Below are 19,279 nucleotides of genomic sequence, written 5' to 3'. Positions count from 1 at the left end.
GCTCCTCAAAAGGGAAGCCAAAGCATGTGGAGCTCCCCCTAGTGGTGGCTGCAGGTTAGGACATAAGCCCCGCCTCCTCCATGTTAGTGGAAGTTCATGTCAAATACAGTTTTTTTCAAGGATGGTTTCGTTTTAGTTGTTTGACGCAATAAAAACATGATGATGATGACGATGACAGTTGCCGCTGACAAAAGTGAAGCAGTCCCGTAGGAAATTGAGAGTAGGATAATAAATAGCTAGCATCAGTGGAGACTCTTCGTCCAGTTTTCTACAGTCTGTGGGGTGAGCACACAGGTGGAGGCTAAGGTCGCGCTAGCGGAGATAGAGCAACAAGCCACAACTCTTTTTCTGTGGAAGACGGCGATGTGAAGCAACGAACTGACGACTACATATGAAAGCTCCAAGTGAACCAATTATAGACGTTTGTGAACTTGTGACGTCAACAACAACGCCAAAGAGCAAATATTAGCATGCTAACAATCTCTAGCCATAGACCAAAGATCCCTTTAACCCCTAACATGTGTTTGGCTATTATTTAGAATTACTCATAAATGGAGCAATTAGCTATAGAGACCAGGCTGGAAACATGTTTATTTCTTCTGTAAGCTTGGACATTTTAACATGGAAGTCTATGGGGATTGACTCGCTGCTGGTGCCAGCTGCAGAGATGTTCCCCTAAATGAACGACCTCATTAGGATTCATCCTCCGGAGACCGAACATATTAATCCATCCGTTACGACTTTGGAGAATCAACAGAACGCGCTCTTGTTGTCGTTCCCGGGCATCTCAGAACCTGGACGCATGGAACGAGAAACGGTCCGTATGGTTTTTGTGTAATTTGGGTGAAGCCTGAACGATCACCACAGATGGAGCGCGGAGAGGAAACCATCAGTGAGATACCGTTGGACCGAAGTCAGGCCATGATATTCACACGCCCACACACAAACACACACACATAATTAATGCACAGACGAGAGAGAATGAAAGAATGAAGGGTGATGAGGGGGAGCACAAAAAAACAGAGACGACACAGAAATAATACAGTCAAGTTAATTTAACCTCTCTCTGCAGGTGTTTAGACGCCGACTTTTACCATGTTCTAACACGTGTTTTATTAGGTTTCCAGCCTCCCAGCTAACAGAAGCTCTTCTTTGCTTCCTGGGCTCCTAGCAAATAGTAGCTCTTCCTAGACTCCGAGCTAACAGTAGCTCTTCCTAGACTCCTAGCCTTCCAGCTAATAGCAGCTCTTCTGAGCTTCCTAGCCTGCTAACTTATAGTAGCTCTTCCTAGCCTCCCAGTTAACTACATCTTCCTAGCTTCCTACTCTCCCAGCTAATAGGAATTCTTCCTAGCTTCCTAGTCCCCTGAGTAATAGTGGCACTTCCTAGCCTCCCAGCTAACAGTAACTCTTCCTAGCTTCCTAGCTAATAGTATCTCTTCCTAGCTTCCTAACCTCTCAGCTAAAAGTAGTCCCCCTTCCTAACTTACTAGCTTGCCAGCTAATAGTAGCTCGTCATAGCATCGTAGCCTCCTAAGTACTAGTAGCCCTTCCTGGCCTCTCAGCTAATGGTAGCTCTTCCTAACTTCCTAGCTTGCCAACTAACAGTTTCTCTGCCTAGCTTCCCAGCTATTGGTAGCTCTCGTTAGCCCCCAGCTGATAGTAGATCCTCCTAGCCTTCCAGCTAATAGTAGCTCTTCCTAGCTTCCTAACCTCTCAGTTAATAGCAGCTATACATAGTTCCCTAGCCTACCATAGGGTTAGTTAGGGTTAACCCTAACCATAGTCTTCCTAGCTTCCTAGCCTCCGACAGACTGTTCTCGTGATGTGGTCGACTAACAGTTCGTCGGTAAAGGGACAGATGTTGATGTCTAAAGAGAAAAATATTCCTCTTCCTCCTTTTAATGTTTCTGTCCCCTTCGTTTCTTCTCTCCCTCCTCGCCTCCACAAACCGCCTCCACAGACAAATTGATTTACCTCCTGAAGGGGTTGCAGCGGGGGTGGCTGTGCAATTTATCTTATTTATTTATTTAATTTAGTGCATGTTTGCATCCTCGACCTCCATTTAAGATTCAGTTCACAGAAAACTGCACAAACGTGTTTACTCGTCAAAACTGTGCTGATGAGATGAAAGACTGCAGGGGCTGGAGGACCCACACACAGAGAAGAAGAAGAAGAAGAAGAAGGAGGAGGAGAAGAAGAAGAAGAGAGGGCCACAGTATTTACCTGGCATCTGCTTCGCTGTAGTACTCTCTAGCCACGATATCCTCAAACAGCTCCCCTCCTGTCACCCTGAGGAAGACGGAGGTTAAAATTATTTATTTATTTCGTTTTTTTTTTTTATTATATATTAACACAAACACACACAAACACACACTGACAGGAGGGGGATGTCCTCATTAGGGGGAAACCCCGGCTGCAGGATTCACTCCGACTGGGTTGCCATGGAGACTGGCTCCAGTGCGGGGGAGTGTAAAGCCATGTGTGCGCTAAAGTGGGAGCCGCAAGGAGGGGGGGAGAGAGGGGAGGAGAGAGGGGAGGGGAGGTGTTATGTAATGGAGTGAAGGAGGAGGGGGATGAAGAAGAAGGAGAAGAAGAAGAAGGAGAAGAAGAAGAAGAAGAACTAGGCAGATGTAAAGGAAGGAGGAGAGGAAAGGTTGAGGAGACAGATGCAGCGAGGAGGAAAGTGGAGGGAGGAGGAGGAGGATGAAGAGGAAAATGGGGAGGAAGAGAAAGGAGAGCAGGAAGATGAGGAATGAGAGCAGCTTGGCAGGGAAATTTGAAGAAGAGGGAGGAGGAAGAGGAGGAAGAGGAGGAAGAAGGTAAGGATGGAGGACACTCACAGGTCAAAGAGGAGGTAGTGGAATCCTTCCTCAGAGATGCTGTCATGGAGACGAACTGGAAGAAAAGAAACAGAAACAATAAAAGAGAAAAGATAAAAGAACAGATTTCTTCTTCTTTTTCTACTCTTGAATGAATGAATGAATGAATGAATTAATGAATTAATTAATGATGGACACGCTGATACAAAACAGACTCAACTGTTTATTGATGACATAAAAACAGAAGAACAAGTTTCTACAGCTGATTCAGAGTCAGGTCTATAAAGTTTGGGTTTGGTGTTCCTCCTCCTTCATCTTCTCCTCTTCCTTCTTCTCCTACTTCTTCCTCTCTTTCTCTTTTTCCTTCTTCTCCTCCTCCTTCTTCTTCTCCTCTTGCTCCTTCATCTCCTCCTCCTCTCTCTTCTCTTTCTTCTCCTCCTTCTCCTCCTCCTTCTTCTTCTTCTCCTCTTGGTCCTTCATCTTCTCCTACTCTCTCTTCTCTTTCTTCTTCCTCTCCTTCTCTTTTTCCTCCTCTTCCTTTTCCTCCTTTTTCTTCTCCTTCCAATCCTCCTCCTCTTCCTCCTCCTTTTTCTTCTTCTCCTTCTACCCCCCCATCCTCCTTCTTCTTCTCATTCTATTCCCTCTCCTTCTCCTTTTCTTCCTCTTCCTCCTCCTCCTGTTCTGTTTCCAGTAGACGTGATGCTCCTCTTCATCACTAAAGTTCTTCAGTTAACTGATGTGAACTCACGTATCTAATCACATCCTTTCATTCCGTCTCCATAGCGACAGTTAATCTCTGATCAGAGCCATTGATCAGGTTTAAGACACGTTTAGTTTAGTATAAATATAATTTATATTTTAAATGTTGGCGGAGTCTCACCGATGTTGGAATGCTTGAGCAGTCTGCAGATTCTGGCTTCTCTCTCCAGCTTCTGATGATCTACAAGAAACAAGAACAACAACACGACAAAAACGTCAGACAGGTTCAGAAGCTTTGAGACGGACGAGGACAAACAGCCTGAAGGTGACAACTGTCCCAGATGTTCATTTAAATACATTTACCAGAGAGGAAACGAGAAGGAAGGAAAACAAGGAGAGAAGGAAGAGAGGGAAGAAAGAAGACGAAGAGAAGAGGGAGAGGAAACAAGAGGATGAGAAACAAGAAGAAAGGTGGAGGAGGAGGAGAGGAGACAAAGGAAGGTGGAGAGAGAACAGAGAGAACAGAAGGAAATGACACAAGGGTGGATGTGAGAGGAAATGAAACGAGAACAGAGGAAAAGAGAAGAAATAATAAAGGAAGGGAGGAAACAAGAAGAGAGGAGGAAGATGAGAGGAAAGAAGGAGAGAGGAAACAATGGCTGACAGAGGAAGAGAGGAAACAAAAGGATGGGCAACAAGAACAAAGGAGGAATAAACAAGAGGCAATAAGAAGAGTTGAGAGGAAAAAGGAAGAGAGGAGAGGAAATAGGAAGAAAGGAGAGGAAATGGGAAGAGAGGAAATAGGAAGAGTTGAGAGGAAATAGGAAGAGAGGAGAGGAAATATGAAGTGTTTAGAGGAAATAGGAAGAGAAGAGAGGAAATAGGAAGAGAGGAGAGGAAATGGGTAGAGAGGACATAGGAAGAGTTGAGAGGAAATAGGAAGAGAAGAGAGGAAATAAGAAGAGTTTAGAGGAAATAAGAAGAGTTGAGAGGAAATAAGAAGAGTTTAGAGGAAATAAGAAGAGTTGAGAGGAAATAGGAAGAGAAGAGAAGAAATAGGAAGAGAGGAAATAGGAAGAGGAAATAGGAAGAGAGGAAATAGGAAGAGAAGAGAGGAAATAGGAAGAGTTGAGAGGAAATAAGAAGAGTTGAGAGGAAATAAGAAGAGTTGAGAGGAAATAGGAAGAGTTTAGAGGAAATAAGAAGAGTTGAGAGGAAATAGGAAGAGAAGAGAAGAAATAGGAAGAGAGGAAATAGGAAGAGTTTAGAGGAAATAAGAAGAGTTGAGGGGAAATAGGAAGAGAGGAAATAAGAGAGGAGAGGAAAGAGGAAGAGTTGAGAGGAAATAGGAAGAGAAGAGAGGAAATAAGAAGAACTGAGAGGAAATAAGGAGGAGAGGAAACAGAGAAGATGGAGAGAGTAAAAAGTAGGACAGGATACAAAAGGAGGAAACAAGAAAAGAGGAAACGAGAGGAACTGAGGAGAGAGAGGAGAATAAACTATGTAGAGAAGGAAACAATGTGAGAGGAGAGGAAAGAAGGAAGTAAGGAAATAAAAAGAGAGAATACGAGCTCATGGTGAAGCATCATTTGTGTCTAAGAGACAGTTTGTCTCGTGTCCGTCGTGGAAAAACAAAATAAAAAAACGTCAGAGGTTTTTTAATAAAGGTGTTTAGAGAGTGACGCTCCTCCACTTCCCAGCGCCATCGTCTCATTTCTGGGCTGTAATCACACCACTGCCTCTATTCTTAGAAGCTTTCTGAGGCGTTTGCTCATTATTTGATCTGGAGAAGAAGACGAGGCAGATGCTGCTTCATCACAGTTTGGACAGACGATGAATTTATGTCTAAAAATGTTTGTGTTTCTGGTTTTTAGTTCTCAGGTTCATCCTCGAGGAATCAAACCAGCGCTAAAATACGCTAACGTTCGCGTCTAGATGTGGGACACGTGTCTGCTGTGATTCGCTCACCTCTGGCCGAGAGCTTTTTGGTGTTGATGATTTTGGCGGCGTACTCTTGGCCCGTGCAGAGTTTGACACAGCGGCGCACCACTGAAAAGGCTCCCCTGGGAAACAAGCAAAAAAACAAAAGGACGAGTCGGGGTCAGGAGTTGAAGAAGCTTCGTCAGCAGGAAAACGGAGGCATCTCAGCGATCGGACTGATCTCTCTGCCTTCACATCGACCTGATCTGCATGCCTGATCGGATAAAAGGTTTTAGGAGATTCCCATCAGTCAATCAGTGCCATCAGAGAGGCGTCTGATGGACTCAAACCCACTCAAATGCAGTCGTTTTCCCTTTATCTCTTCTCCAACTCCAACCTCATCAGGCATTTCTGCGATCACAAACCAGCTCTACACACAACTACAGCATCACACTGTAAAGATTGTGCTTTTATGAACTTTTAAGCCAGAACTTTTGTCTTTATCATCCACTTTTGTGCAGATTTAACGTCTGAAACTGTGTCAAACCAAGATTCAACAATGAACTCCTAGATATCTTGCTATCAATGATATGAATGAAAATGATTAAATAACAACACAAAAACAATGGTTAGCTTGTTAGCTAGCAGCAGTCGCCCCACCAACGCACTTAATCCAGTTGTGATAAATCAGATCAATTAGAACCAGTCATAAAAAACTAAATAAAAGTTAAATATATCTACCAGCGCCATCTTTTGCACGATTTTAACATGTGTAACTGTAAAACCAGTGGTTGACCATGAACTTGCCTACATGGAAAGCTGTCTTGCTAACTCCATTAGCTTAACAAAAATTAAGTTTCCTGCACCAAATTCCACTTTTGCATAATGTATTAGTGCCTGGATTAGTAAGAAATGATGAAACAAAGATAAATTCTAGCTAAACTTAAAGCTAGCGAGTTAGCTAGTTAGCTAGTTAGCTTGCAGCAGCATCCATATCAATGCATGCAATCCAGTCACAAGAAATATGATCAATTAGAATTATTTGTAAAGTCTAAATCAACTAAGACCAACTTTTACACAGATTTAACAGCTAAAACAGTTTAAAACAAAAAACATGAACCGCTAAAAATTAAGCTAGCTGCCTGCTAAGAAAGCTATCATGTTTCTTGCTAACTCTATGAGCTTAGCAATCATTACATTTCCTGCACAAAATTCCACTTTTGCATCATGAACTGTGTCACTGATGTTGGCATTTGATGAGAAAAAGACAAATTCTTACTCAATTCAACGTTAGCTAGTTAGCTAGTTAGCTAGTGGCAACATCCATGCAAACATGTGCGATCCTGTCTGTAATTAGCACTAAACACAAAGTGCGGCTAAAACTAGCAGGTGTGATGGCTGCGTAGAAGTTTGACTTTGAGAGTGAAAATATTAAACTAATATAATATAAACACGGTAACATGGACGTACTGTATTTTGTGCTTAGCCTCAAGTGGCCAGTAGTGGAACTGCAGCCTTTAGCACTTTACTTTTAGCTGTAACACCTGATTTGTTCCAGTTGTTTTATTAATTAAACCATTAACTGTCGGTGACATTAAGCCGGAGTGATTTAAAAGAAGGAAATCAGAGTTTCAGTGATACTGTTTGTGTTCTGGAAGTTTTAGGGCCACGTTTGCTCATCATAACCCGTCGGAGACCGAACAGAAATAACCACCTCTGTCAATTCCACGAGCTAATTTTATCTCACCTCAGTGTCGTTACACAATGAAACCACTCACACTCCCCCCTCTGAGTCCCCCCACCCACCCGCCTCGCCTCACACGAGCTTTCAAACATTATGAGGAGACCAGGTGAGTAAGCCCGACACTCGCTGGCGTCCTGCAGCACGGCTTCAACATGACAGGTAATCTGCAGGGCAGGTGGGAGTCAGGAGGGGGGGCTGGACGTGGCTCCAAAAACCTGGATTAGTTCAGCTCAGGCTGCAACACATCTCTAATCAAGTACTGCGTCTTTGCTGGAAGCAGGAAGACATGCCAGGAGGAAAATAAGCCGGCTCACTCGTTACTATGATGATAAAATCATAAGAGTGTTTACTACACGTTTAAATCTGACGCTGCTTTTCTATAAATTTTAAAAATAAGAAACTTTATCTGGTCCTGCTTTTACGCCTGCACCCTGGAGAACGGCGGAAAGTGAAAACACAAGCAGAAGAGCAGCAGTGAGTTTATCTATTCTACTACACTCCTTCTATTGCTCCTTTTGTCTTTAACTTATCACAACTGCTCTGGAGATCCTCCCCCCGAAAAAACTCTAAAAATCAACATTAAAGCTTCAAAACTAACTCTTTTTTTTTATATCTTCCCTGCCCCCTCTTCGTCCTCTTCCTCCTCCTCCTCCTCCCCCAGGGCTGCCTGTGGAATAAATGTTCCTGTGAGGCAAACATTGCAGAGAGAGATTCTCTCTACCCACGCACAACCTGACAGAGACACTGAGTCCACTCTGCATCTACCCACTGTGGCACCTCTGCAGCCGCTCTCCATTTGTCTGCACGCTATTAGTTGCCACCATCCACAACCTCTACAGTTCTTATTTTTTTATTTAATCACAGGGCAACACCTCATTAGAGCTGCACCACCAGCAGCAGCAGCAGCAGCAGCGTTATATTCTCTGACTTCTACTTCTCTGCTAAGCTGTGTGCCTCTGTGATTAAAGCCAGCTGATGATGAGGGAGCTTAATTCCAGCACATCAGCTTTTCCCCTCTGATATTAGGCCTGTTTGTCCCTAATTAGCCTTTGGGCAAAAAAAAAAGAGGAGGAGGAGTAGGAGGAGGAGAGGGTGCCCAGAAGTGCTTTTTGGGCTCATGCAACCCCATCCTCCTGCAGCTGATGTGATCCCTGTCACAGAAGTGCTCAAAGAAGAAGCTTTGGGTTCATCTCTTTAGAAGCTCCAGAGCAGCGTGCAGTTTGTTTTGAAGGTGATGGATGCAGCTCCATCACCGCATCCCTCACGCTGCCACAGGCTGCAGGACAGGGAGTGGGGAGGAGGAGGTTTGGGGGGTGGGGGGGTCAGGCTGCATGCAAGGCGGGAGACTCCGGATAACAAACGGAACAGCCGCTTACTTGCCGAGCTCCTCGTACAGCTGGTATTCATCCGTGAAACGCGTGCAAGTGGTCGTTGCCATGATGCTTCGCTCCTCGGAGTCCGGAGTGCTCGGTGCGTCTGTGGCTGCGGACGGGAGCAGGAGGAGCAGGAGCAGGAGCAGGAGGAGGAGGAGGAGGAGGAGGAGGAAGATGAGGGGGGAAACCTCGGGCTCAGTCTCCGCCCACCTCAGACCCTCCGGGTGGCTGGGAGGTTCAGCTTGGAGCCGGCAGAAGAGCACACGGTCCCCGGCTCGGATGGCGCTGGGTCTGGGTCTGCGCTGAGGAAGAGGAGGAGATGAGGAAGAGGAGGAGGAGGAGGAGGAGGAGGAGCAGGGGGAGGACGGACTCTTTAAACACCACAGAGAGATGGAGATGTGAGCTCAGCACATGACGTGGTCCCCCGGATATGAAAATATAAAAATTACACATTAAAAAGAAAGAGATTAAAGAATAAGAAATGAAAGGCTGAGCTGATTGGAGAGAGACCAGGAAGTGATTACACATCATCATCATCATCATCATTATTATTATTATTATTATAAATCATAAAACGATGGGAGGGCTGCAGCAGTGTGAGGCTATTTTTAGGCTCCAGAGGAAACCGTCATCATCTTAAATCTACTCTATTTATGAAACAAATAGAAATAATAACTTTTACTCTACTCTACATATCTATTTATTATACTTTACACATTCCAAAGCAACATGCAAATACTTTTATACAAAGAAACCTGTAAACAATATTATTTTTAATCTGTTTTTTTAAACTATTATTGTATTTATTTGTTTAATTTTATTTATTTATATATAATTTATAACGTGCACTGTTTTGTATGACGATAAACTGCACTAAACCGTTTTATTTCTGATCAATAAATCACAAATAAACCTGATGCTATGCTAACAAAGCTAATGCTACGTGTCGAGCCTGTGTTGGCGTTAACAAAGCGTTTATTAACATTTTAATGTTTACTTTTATTTACGAGTGAGAAACAAGAGAGATAATAAAAATCTAACGCCAAGCTAAGTAGCCTCTCGATTAGCCTTTAGCTTTATGCTAATGCAGCAGAGGCTAAATATCTAGCTATCCCATGACACTTTTACTTTTGTTTTATTATTTTGTGCAGTTTAAACAAATAACATATAACACGTTTACCGACAAGCTAGTTTTCAGTCATGCTAAGCTATGCTAACTTAGCTTTAGCTGCAGTTTCAGAATGCTATCAGTCTTAGAGACGGTTAACTTCATCGAGAATGCTAAGCTATGCTAACTTAGCTTTAGCTGCAGTTTCAGAATGCTATCAGTCTTAGAGACGGTTAACTTCATCGAGAATGCTAAGCTATGCTAACTTAGCTTTAGCTGCAGTTTCAGAATGCTATCAGTCTTAGAGACGGTTAACTTCGTCGAGAATGCTAAGCTATGCTAACTTAGCTTTAGCTGCAGTTTCAGAATGCTATCAGTCTTAGAGACGGTTAACTTCATAGAGAATGCTAAGCTATGCTAACTGGCTGCAGCTTCACATTCAGATATGAGCGTGGCGTCAGTCTTCTGGTCTGAACCTCAAAAAATATTAGTTTCCCCGGAAAATAAATCCATGGCTTCGTTCCGAGCTCCAGTTTTTCCTCCAGCTGAGGAGATTAAGGTGCTCAGTCTTTCTTCACTTTTCGCATTTCCATCCTTCCATCTTCATTTTTCCCTCTCTTCTCAGTCCTTTATCAGCTCATTATTTCCACAGCGGGAGACAGACGGCTGAGTCTGTGAGTTTAGAGATGACTTCAGCAAAATCCAGCTGTAGGATCCAGACAGGATGGAAGAAAGCTGAATTAAATCAATGCAGATCAAGAGGAAGTGATGGGGAGGTGACGTTTTTAGGTCCTTCACCTCGATGTACACTGACTGGCCAAAAAAAAACTTGCCTCCTTTATCTTTGATTCCAGCTCATTCTCTGTATCATTGTTTCAATGATCTTCTCCAATGTCTCCAGATTTATTTCCATCCAGTGTTGCATTCATTTCTAACCAAGATCTTGTATTGATGATGGAGAGTCTGACCACTGCACAAAGCCTTCTCCAGCTCATCCCAAAGACTGTCAATGGGGTTCAGGTCTGGACTCTGTGGTGGCCAATCCATGTGTGAAAATGATGTCTCATGCTCCCTGAACCACTCTTTCACAATCTGAGCCCCATGAATCCTGGCATTGTCATCTTGGAATATGATCCGTTGATGGAATAACCTGGTCATTCAGTATATTCAGGTAGTCAGCTGACCTCATAATGTTGCTGAACCTAGACCTGAGCAACTGCAGCAACCCCAGATCATAGCACTGCCCCCACAGGCTTGTACAGTAGACACTAGGCATGATGGGTGCATCACTTCATCTGCCTCTCTTCTTACCCTGATGCTTCTCCACTATCCTTCCAGTTTTTAATAATGCGTTGGACAGTTCTTAACCCAGTTTTAGTAGTTTCTACAATCTCCTTAGATGTTTTCTCTGCTTGATGCATGCCAATGATTTGACCCTTCTCAAACAGACGACCACAGGATGTGTCTTTAGACATGGTTGTTGAAGAAATGAGAAGCTACTCATTGCATCAGTTGGGGTTAAATAACTTGTTGTCAGCTGAAAGATAAAAATAAACCCCCTACTATCTTTTATTTATTCTTCTTCTACTGAATGAATCCAATGAGTCCAGATTCAAGGTCAAGACTTTTATTTTTTTGGTTTTTAACACGTTTTTATTCAAAAAAAATTTTTGGTTGTTCAGGAGTCAGATCATCAGACAGTCCTTCAGCGTGCTGTGATGTTGTCCACCAGTACGATCAATGAATAATGAACTGGAGCACACGGCGTTGATGGCACTGGAGATAAAATAAAAAGGTCTCCATCCAGCTCTTCTGTTCTGTTCTGTCCAGTTTTTGGCTGAAGTGGAGAGGTGAAACTCCACGGCGCCCAAATGACTTCTGTCCATCACCACATTAAGCCCCGCCCCCCAAAACTATCTGATTGGTCCGGCAGATCTTTGCAGGAGCAGAATCAGTTCCCAACAGTGAGACTCCAGATAAACTTTTGTGGAAAACCCCACTCCCAGTTATCCTGGAGTGGTCGTTCTCCATCTGGATTTAATCATGGGGCGTGTCTTAACCCATCACCACTTTAGGCCCCGCCCCTAAATGAACTGATTGGCCATCAGTTAAAACCATAGACTGTATATAAATATGGACAAAACGTCACCAACAGGTGAACATTCATCAACATTATATTAACGACCTAAAATGACAGAAACCATTCTTGAAAAAAATTGTATTTGACATGTACGAGTTTGGCCCAAGCCCCGCCCACTAACATGGAGGAGGTGGAGCTAATGACCTATACTGCAGCCAGCCACCAGGGGGAGCTCTACTTCATTTGGCTTCACTTTAAAGGAGCAGTTGCGTCCTCCATCTTTATATACAGTCTATGCTCCTGACAGAGAGACTCCAGATTAACCCCTAATGTGAAATAACTGAGATTATCCAGAACCAACTTTCAGTAAATCTGGTTCATGTCTGGACGACTGAAAGCTGAATAACAGTTTAGGGAACTTGTACAGAAAGAAAATAATATAATGACTAAATAATGCAGACAAACACACTCAGGCACTGCAGAGGAATTAAATAAAAATATTTATCAATCATTCAGGGACACGTCCTCAGAAGAATCAGGACAAACTCGTCCCACTCTTCTTAATCCAGTTTCTAGAGTTTAACGTCGGCTCCACGTCGACCGAACCAGTTCTGTGAATAAACTGGACTCAGTTCACATTTGGCTGAAGTTGTGGCTGCAGTCGTCCTCAGAACTGAACCGCACTGGGAGGGATGTCAAACATGGACGGGTCAAACTGCTGTCCTCTGAAAGGAGACCCCTCAGCGTCCCAGCCCTTCTTCAGCATGTCGTGGACTTTCTGAGGAGGAAACGCGAACAGCTGAGAGGTAACGTTCATCTGAGGACGGAAGCTTCTAGAGTTCAGATCTAATCTGAGGCTCTAAAATACATAACCACACAAATAAAGATTCCTTCATTCCTTCACTTAGCTTTCATCCTTCCTTCCTTCCTTTCTTCCTTCCTTCTCTTTCCTTCCTTCTTTCCTTCACTTAGCTTTCATCTTTCCTTCTTTCATCTTTCTTTCTTTCCTTCCTTCCTTCCCTCCCTTAGCTCTCTTTCTTTCTTTATTTCCTTCTCTTTCCTTCAGTTAGCTTTCATCTTTCTTTCTTTTTTCTTTCTTTCGTTCCTTCATTCCTTCTTAGCGTTCATCCTTCCTTCTTTCCTTCCTTCACTTAGCTTTCATCTTTCCTTCCTTCCTTCTTTTCCTTCCTTCCTTCCTTCCCTTAGCTTTCTTTCATTCTCCTTTCCTTCTCTCTTTCTTTCTTTGTTTCCTTCTCTTTCCTTCACTTAGCTTTCATCTTTCCTTCTTTTTTCTTTCCTGCCTTCCTTCTCTTGGCTTTCTTTCCTTCCTTCCTTCACTTAGCTTTCTTCTTTCTTTCTCTTCATTCCTTCCTTCCTTTCTTTATCCTCTTTCCTTCCTTCACTTACCTTTCCTTCTTTCTTTCTCTTCATTCCTTCACTAAGCTTTTATCTTTCATCTTTCTTTCTTTCTTCCTTTCTTTCATCCATTCCTTCCTTCCTTCTTCCCTTCCTTCTCTTCCATTCGTTCATTCTTTCTCTTAGCTTTCATCCTTCCTTCTTTCTTTCTTCCTTCTCTAAAATATAACGGCAGGTAGATAGAATTAAGATCGATATCCTGTGTTCGTGTTCTCACCATTTCATGACTCTGTGGTTTTCCCTGCAGCTTCTGGTTGTAGTCGAACGTCAGTCGGTCCAGGACGGCGTGCTCGTCTTCGTCTACCGTCGCCATGGAGCGCTCGCGGTTAATTTGGTTGATATCGATCTCTTTCTCGCCTTTCAGCACCGCGTTCCACCAAACCTCGGAGGTCTTGCTGAGCGACAGCTGGAGGTCGAAGACAGGACGTTGAAATAAAACGTGACCCGTTTTTCGTTGAAATGAAACTGACTTGATATTTGACTAAATGACGTTTGTACTCACGACGACGCAGCTTCCAGGTTCCAGACTCCACAGAGAGTTTTCGGTGTTGATCTTGTGCGTGAACTCTCCCTCCATCAGCGTTTTGTCTTCAGCTCCGTCCCTCACGCTCACTCTCACGCTGCCGGTCTGGAGGCTAACGCTGACCTGAGGACACAACAAGCACAGGAGCCATCAGCAAGATGACCGACAGAGACTCCTGTGAAGGTAGGGACGTCCCAGTCAAGAGTCGACTGGATTCAGTCCGACAAATCTTTCTGTCAAAGTTAATGTGGAGAGGGTTTCTAGAGTGTTTTAGTTATTATTGTTCTTTTATGTCAGTTTTAAAGACCTAAAACAAACAACTACAAAAGATCAGACTCGGATGATGCCTGACACCAATCAGATCATTTTAAAAACACCTGCATCGTCCCATCTACTGATCGGGACATCCCAAGTTGAAAACACTGTGCTCACCTGTCGGCCCTTAACCACCGTCTTGGGAACGATCACTCTGACTTCCACGTCGGTGTAGTCCTGAGACCAGCTGTAGTTTTCCCTCACCGCTCCGTTGTAGCTGTCGGGATCAGACTGAAACTTGTCCTGAGTTTTTCTGAAACACAAAGTTCACACGTCATTTTCCAGTCAGAATAAAGAAACAGAGTCTTCAGTGGTTTCTACTCACTCTTCTGCTGGTTTTGCTGCTGCTGATGCTGATGCTGTCTGACCTTCCCGAGCGGCTGGATCTCCACTGTTGCTGCTGCTGCTTGCCTGAACGCCGACGGTCGCACCTGAGGCCGCTGAAGCCGAAACATCGCCGCCATCCGAGGGAGCGCTCTCCCCCTGTGCCGCCGCCCCCGTGCTCTGCTCCTCCTGCTCCTGGCGAGGCTCGGAGATGACCTCCAGCTCCTGGGCGGCCGGAGGAACAGCTCGGCTCTCCTCTCTCTTCTGCAGCTCGCTCAGCGCTCTCTCTCGGTCGTGCTCCGACAGCTTCTCGAACAACTTGAACGTCTGAAGACAGAATGGAAGATCGTCATGGGACATGGTGTTGATTAGCTGCTGCAGTGGTGTTAGCTTAGCATAAATTTAGTTTATAGTTTAAAAGCTAATCATTAACCATTAGCTATTAACTCTTAGCTTACTGTGCATTAATTCTATGTATCCATAAACCTGAGGCTAAGTGTTAGCTTTTCTAGATTTAATTACTATTAGCCATCTAGCTATTAAACCGGTAGCTAATATTTTAGTTTTATTAAACATTATAATCCATTTACTTAAAGTAATTATATTAGGTATTATCTTTTAGCTTACTATACTATATATTAATTTCTTGCAGCCTTTAAACTAGCACTAGCTAGCTGGCTCTATGATTTAGACATTAAAACCACTGCTGTTAGCTAGCTAGCTAGCTAGCTGTGACTTTTACTTAAAAAACAAACCAGTAATATTTAATTTTTATCAAACCTTATCACCTTGTTAGCTAACCATCATAAAGCTATAGATATTATTGGTTTACTACACTCTACATTAACCATAACACTTAATGCTAGCATTAGTTTTAGCTAGCTAAATATTACATTTAGCAAAAAAAACAAACCTTTAGCTAACATTTTAAGTTTGAAGAACATTTTGAGACATTTAGCAAACATCCCAGTAACATTTAGTTGTGACTAAAACCGATAAAAGTTTAACAGCTCTAATTATTAAAGGTTAAATGACTTCAGGAGCCTGTTGCCATGACACCAACAACATGTAGCTGGCTGGGTAGCTAGCTAGCTAGCTTGCTGGCAAACTTCACCTTTAGCACCATCTTCTCCGCCACACCCGGGGGGAAGCCCATCTTGTCGCTGGGACCCGACAGCAGGCGATAGAAGTCCGTCTTGCGGTACAGGAACCCAAAATAGACCTGAAGAAAGTCCTGGATGTTCCCAACGTGCTGCAGGATCCCGAGCAGAGCGTTGTCGTACATCTCCGTCATCTCCAGCGGCGACGCCATCGCAGCTTTTAACGTCTGTCCCGAATCCGACGAACCGTTAAAGTAACCGGGGAGACACCTGCCGCGCCAGAACAACGGGTCTTTGTCAAGAAATATAGATTCAGGAATAAGTGGGACGCTGCGGGTAACGTTTCACAGCGACTGTTTTCCTCTTTCCTGGTCAACAAAGATACTTCCGGTGCCTTTATTTCAAAATAAGAGCATGATCTTTGATAAACATGCTGTATGTGTCGCTAAAGTATCAAAAATATAAGTAAAAAATACAAATAGTACAAGTATAAAGTGATTATAGATCAAATAGACCCAAACACAATGATATAAAAAAAAATAAAAAAGAATTACAGTCACAATAAATCAAAATGCCCTTTTTAAATACACATTCGCGTGGTAAAATGTGTATATAAATATTGAAATATATGTATTTAAATGTAGTTCTTTAAAATTAGTTATAAAAAATGAACATCGTAAGCTTCAGATGTTAATAAAAACATAAAAATAAATAAATAAAAAAGATAATTCTTCCTCCTGATCTTTTATTTTCTGCATTTTCCTATATCCGGTTGGTGTCCAGTTCCATTAGCCGTCCGGTGGAAACGCGTACCTGAATGTGGAATAAACAGTTCCCGTTTACGGCGTCAGTTTCAAAAAGAAATGTTCACTTTGTCGTTTTGACACGAGCTAAAATAATCGCAGCGTTCATGTGAATGTTGGACTATTTTATAAAGATATAGCGTAATTTTAAAATAAATAAATGAGATATTGTCGTTAGCCTCTTCTGCACAGTAGGTTGATCACAGAAACAAACATGGCGGCGTCCTTGAGCAGCTCAGGGAGCGTGAGACTTCTGGTAAGAAAAGTAAAATAAAATGTCAAATACATAAGATAATAACTTGGCTGGTAACTGAAAACGTTCTTGGAGCTTAATCACATGTTGAGTAGACGGATGTTTCCATCGTGTTGCTTCTATTTGCGTCATCGAGCAGAGTGAGGGTGGATGATATGGAATCAGTGGGGAACTATTAGCTTAGCTTAGTCATGACAACCAGGTAATCAGCGTTTATTCACTTCACCTGTAGGTGGTCATAATGTAATGCTCACCTCTGTTTTCTCTGCAGAGCACCTTAGCCCGATCCACGTTATGTTGCTCATCTGGAAGCAGAGGACTCCACGTCACAGCAGCGTGCTGCAAGGTAAACACTGAGGACACATCAGTTTGTCTTGACCCACAAGTGTCCAGGTGTGAACACTGACCTGGTCTCTAGTGTCCAGGTTAAACAGGTCCAGGTGTGAACACTGATCTGGTCTCTAGAGTCCAGGTTAAACAGGTCCAGGTGTGAACACTGATCTGGTCTCTAGAGTCCAGGTTAAACCGGTCCAGGTGTGAACACTGACCCGGTCTCTAGTGTCAAGGTTAAACAGGTCCAGGTGTGAACACTGATCTGGTCTCTAGAGTCCAGGGTTAAACCGGTCCAGGTGTGAACACTGACCCGGTCTCTAGTGTCCAGGTTAAACAGGCCCAGGTGTGAACACTGATCTGGTCTCTAGTGTCAAGGTTAAACAGGTCCAGGTGTGAACACTGATCTGGTCTCTAGTGTCAAGGTTAAACAGGTCCAGGTGTGAACGCTGATCTGGTTTCTAGAGTCCAGGTTAAAGAGGTCCAGGTGTGAACACTGATCTGGTCTCTAGTGTCCAGGTTAAACCGGTCCAGGTGTGAACACTGATCTGGTCTCTAGAGTCCAGGTTAAACAGGTCCAGGTGTGAACACTGATCTGGTCTCTAGAGTCCAGGTTAAACAGATCCAGGTGTGAACGCTGATCTGGTCTCTAGAGTCCAGGTTAAACAGGTCCAGGTGTGAACACTGATCTGGTCTCTAGAGTCCAGGTTAAACAGGTCCAGGTGTGAACACTGATCTGGTGTCAGTCCACATGTGGAGGTGGTCTGGGACACATGTGACCTCCTTCCTTTGGTAGTGTGAACACACAATGAGTCCTGGGTCACATTAAAGACCACCTACTCAACAGGGCTGATCTGAGGAAGAGGAGTTTAACTCATTCATTCAACCACTAGTAGAAATGATCACATGAATCAGTGATGTCTGTTCATTAGTAATGAGAGCCTTTTAGAAGATTCTGGCCTTGGAGCTGAGAACCAAACTAAACTAGAAACTAATCCTTCCTTCCTCTTTCCATCATTTATTTCCTTTTTTCTTCCTTCTTTCCTTCCATCCTTTCCTTTCTTCTCTCCTTCTTCCATTTCTTCCTTCTTTCCCTCATTTCTTCCCTCCTTCCATCCTCGCTTCCTTCTTCCTTCTTTCCTTCCTTCCTTCCTTCCTTTCCCAGCTTGAATATTAATAAAGTTCTAAATGCTCTCTTAAACATTTTTTACCAACATTTGTTCCTTTTTCTTCTTCTCCAGAATCGAGCCGCTCGTATCCGAGTGGGTAAAGGAGACAAACCTCTGACCTACGAGCAGGCGTTTCATCCTCATGAAATCGCCCATCGCAAAGGATGGCTGTCACAGCACACCAGTGAGCTTCAATACGTCTCCTAGCTTAGCACAGAGACTGGAATCAGAGATGAGAAAAGATCTTATTCGTCTTTTAGTTTAGTTTTAAGCTAAATTTGCACTGTGTCTCCTCACAGGTAACCTCAAAGGTGAAGGGGGGGCGGCTGAACGCACCGTGGAGGACGTCTTCATCCGGAAGTTCATGTTCGGGACCTTCCACGGTTGCCTGGCCAACGAGGTTGTGATCAAACGGCGCGGCAACTTGCTCATCATTTGCGCTCTGATGATCCAAAAACTACCGCCACACAAGTTTTACTTCCTGATCGGCTACTCCGAGTCGCTGCTGTCGCACTTCTACAAATGCCCCGTGAAGTTAGATATTCAGACGCTGCAGGATAAAGCTGTGTACAAGTACATCTGATGGAAGCGTGTTGTGCTAATGCTAATCCAGTTTACTGTCGTATCTGTACCAGAGATTTGTGAAATGAGCAAATATTTCACATATTTATTTGTTATTTTGATTTAAAAATGGAGGATTTGTAAGTTTGGAAAGGGTAATTTGTTAACTGTTTAATGAAGTTAAATTAGCAGCAAAACCAGAACTTGCTGCTAATTTTTCATTTGAAATAAATCCTATTAAATAACTTCAGTAGATCGAGTTTTATTTGTACATCTTTGAAACAAAGAAAACTCTTGTTCTTTGTGCAAATACTTTCCATTAATTAATACATTATCTGCTCCGGGCTAGCTGTTGCCTCCTGCTTCAAGTCTTTATGCTAAGCTAGGCTAGGCTAACTCCTAGCTTCAACAGCCAAATGGAACGCCGCATTGGGAATAGTATAACTAATAAAATGGCAGATTATATCATACAAATTCCAGATTTATTAGCATCTTGTAAGCTACAAAAAATGTGAAAATGGAAGATTATCGTCTCTGATGAAGTTTATTTTTATTAGTGCACCATGGGTACGTTTTAAATCACAGCACCTTTACAAACAAAACTAAAATCTGTGGACATGTACTGAGAGAACAGGAAATAATAAGGCATTTTTCCAAGTCACTGTCACTGCAAATACTGTTTTATTTTTAAAGAAAATTGGCTTGTATGTCCACAGAACTCATGTTTCTAATGTTTACCA

General features: G+C 43.2%; 3 protein-coding genes across 6 annotated transcripts in view; 1 reads left to right on the top strand and 2 right to left on the bottom strand.

Annotated features, from left to right (window-relative positions):
* camk2b2 (calcium/calmodulin-dependent protein kinase (CaM kinase) II beta 2) overlaps positions 1-8,622 on the bottom strand; it is a gene marked incomplete at both ends in the record, with an annotated part of 28,775 nt that extends 20,153 nt beyond the window's left edge. For all 4 annotated transcript variants that reach the window (XM_084572782.1, XM_084572781.1, XM_084572784.1 and 1 more), the window contains 5 exons: positions 2,226-2,291; positions 2,843-2,897; positions 3,702-3,761; positions 5,489-5,583; positions 8,561-8,622. In XM_084572782.1, the coding sequence (XP_084428908.1) occupies positions 2,226-2,291; positions 2,843-2,897; positions 3,702-3,761; positions 5,489-5,583; positions 8,561-8,622 (338 nt within the window). The remainder of the gene's footprint in view (positions 1-2,225; positions 2,292-2,842; positions 2,898-3,701; positions 3,762-5,488; positions 5,584-8,560) is intronic.
* Positions 8,623-11,874: 3,252 nt separating this feature from the next.
* Positions 11,875-15,786, bottom strand: nudcd3 (NudC domain containing 3). Its single transcript, XM_084572001.1, has 6 exons — positions 15,438-15,786; positions 14,325-14,650; positions 14,117-14,252; positions 13,664-13,807; positions 13,379-13,567; positions 11,875-12,523 (listed from the first exon to the last, which is right to left on the bottom strand). The coding sequence occupies exons 1-6, from the start codon at positions 15,633-15,635 to the stop codon at positions 12,413-12,415; spliced, it is 1,104 nt and encodes a 367-aa protein (XP_084428127.1). The 5' UTR covers positions 15,636-15,786; the 3' UTR covers positions 11,875-12,412.
* Positions 15,787-16,380: 594 nt separating this feature from the next.
* On the top strand, positions 16,381-18,853 carry mrps24 (mitochondrial ribosomal protein S24). The gene is made up of 4 exons (XM_084572951.1): positions 16,381-16,482; positions 16,751-16,825; positions 18,051-18,162; positions 18,278-18,853. The coding sequence occupies exons 1-4, from the start codon at positions 16,441-16,443 to the stop codon at positions 18,559-18,561; spliced, it is 513 nt and encodes a 170-aa protein (XP_084429077.1). The 5' UTR covers positions 16,381-16,440; the 3' UTR covers positions 18,562-18,853.
* Positions 18,854-19,279: the final 426 nt, after the last annotated feature.

Source organism: Chelon labrosus (assembly GCF_963514085.1).
Source record: "Chelon labrosus genome assembly, chromosome: 22".
Classification (NCBI taxonomy): domain Eukaryota; kingdom Metazoa; phylum Chordata; class Actinopteri; order Mugiliformes; family Mugilidae; genus Chelon; species Chelon labrosus.
This window is presented reverse-complemented; position numbering and strand designations above follow the sequence as displayed.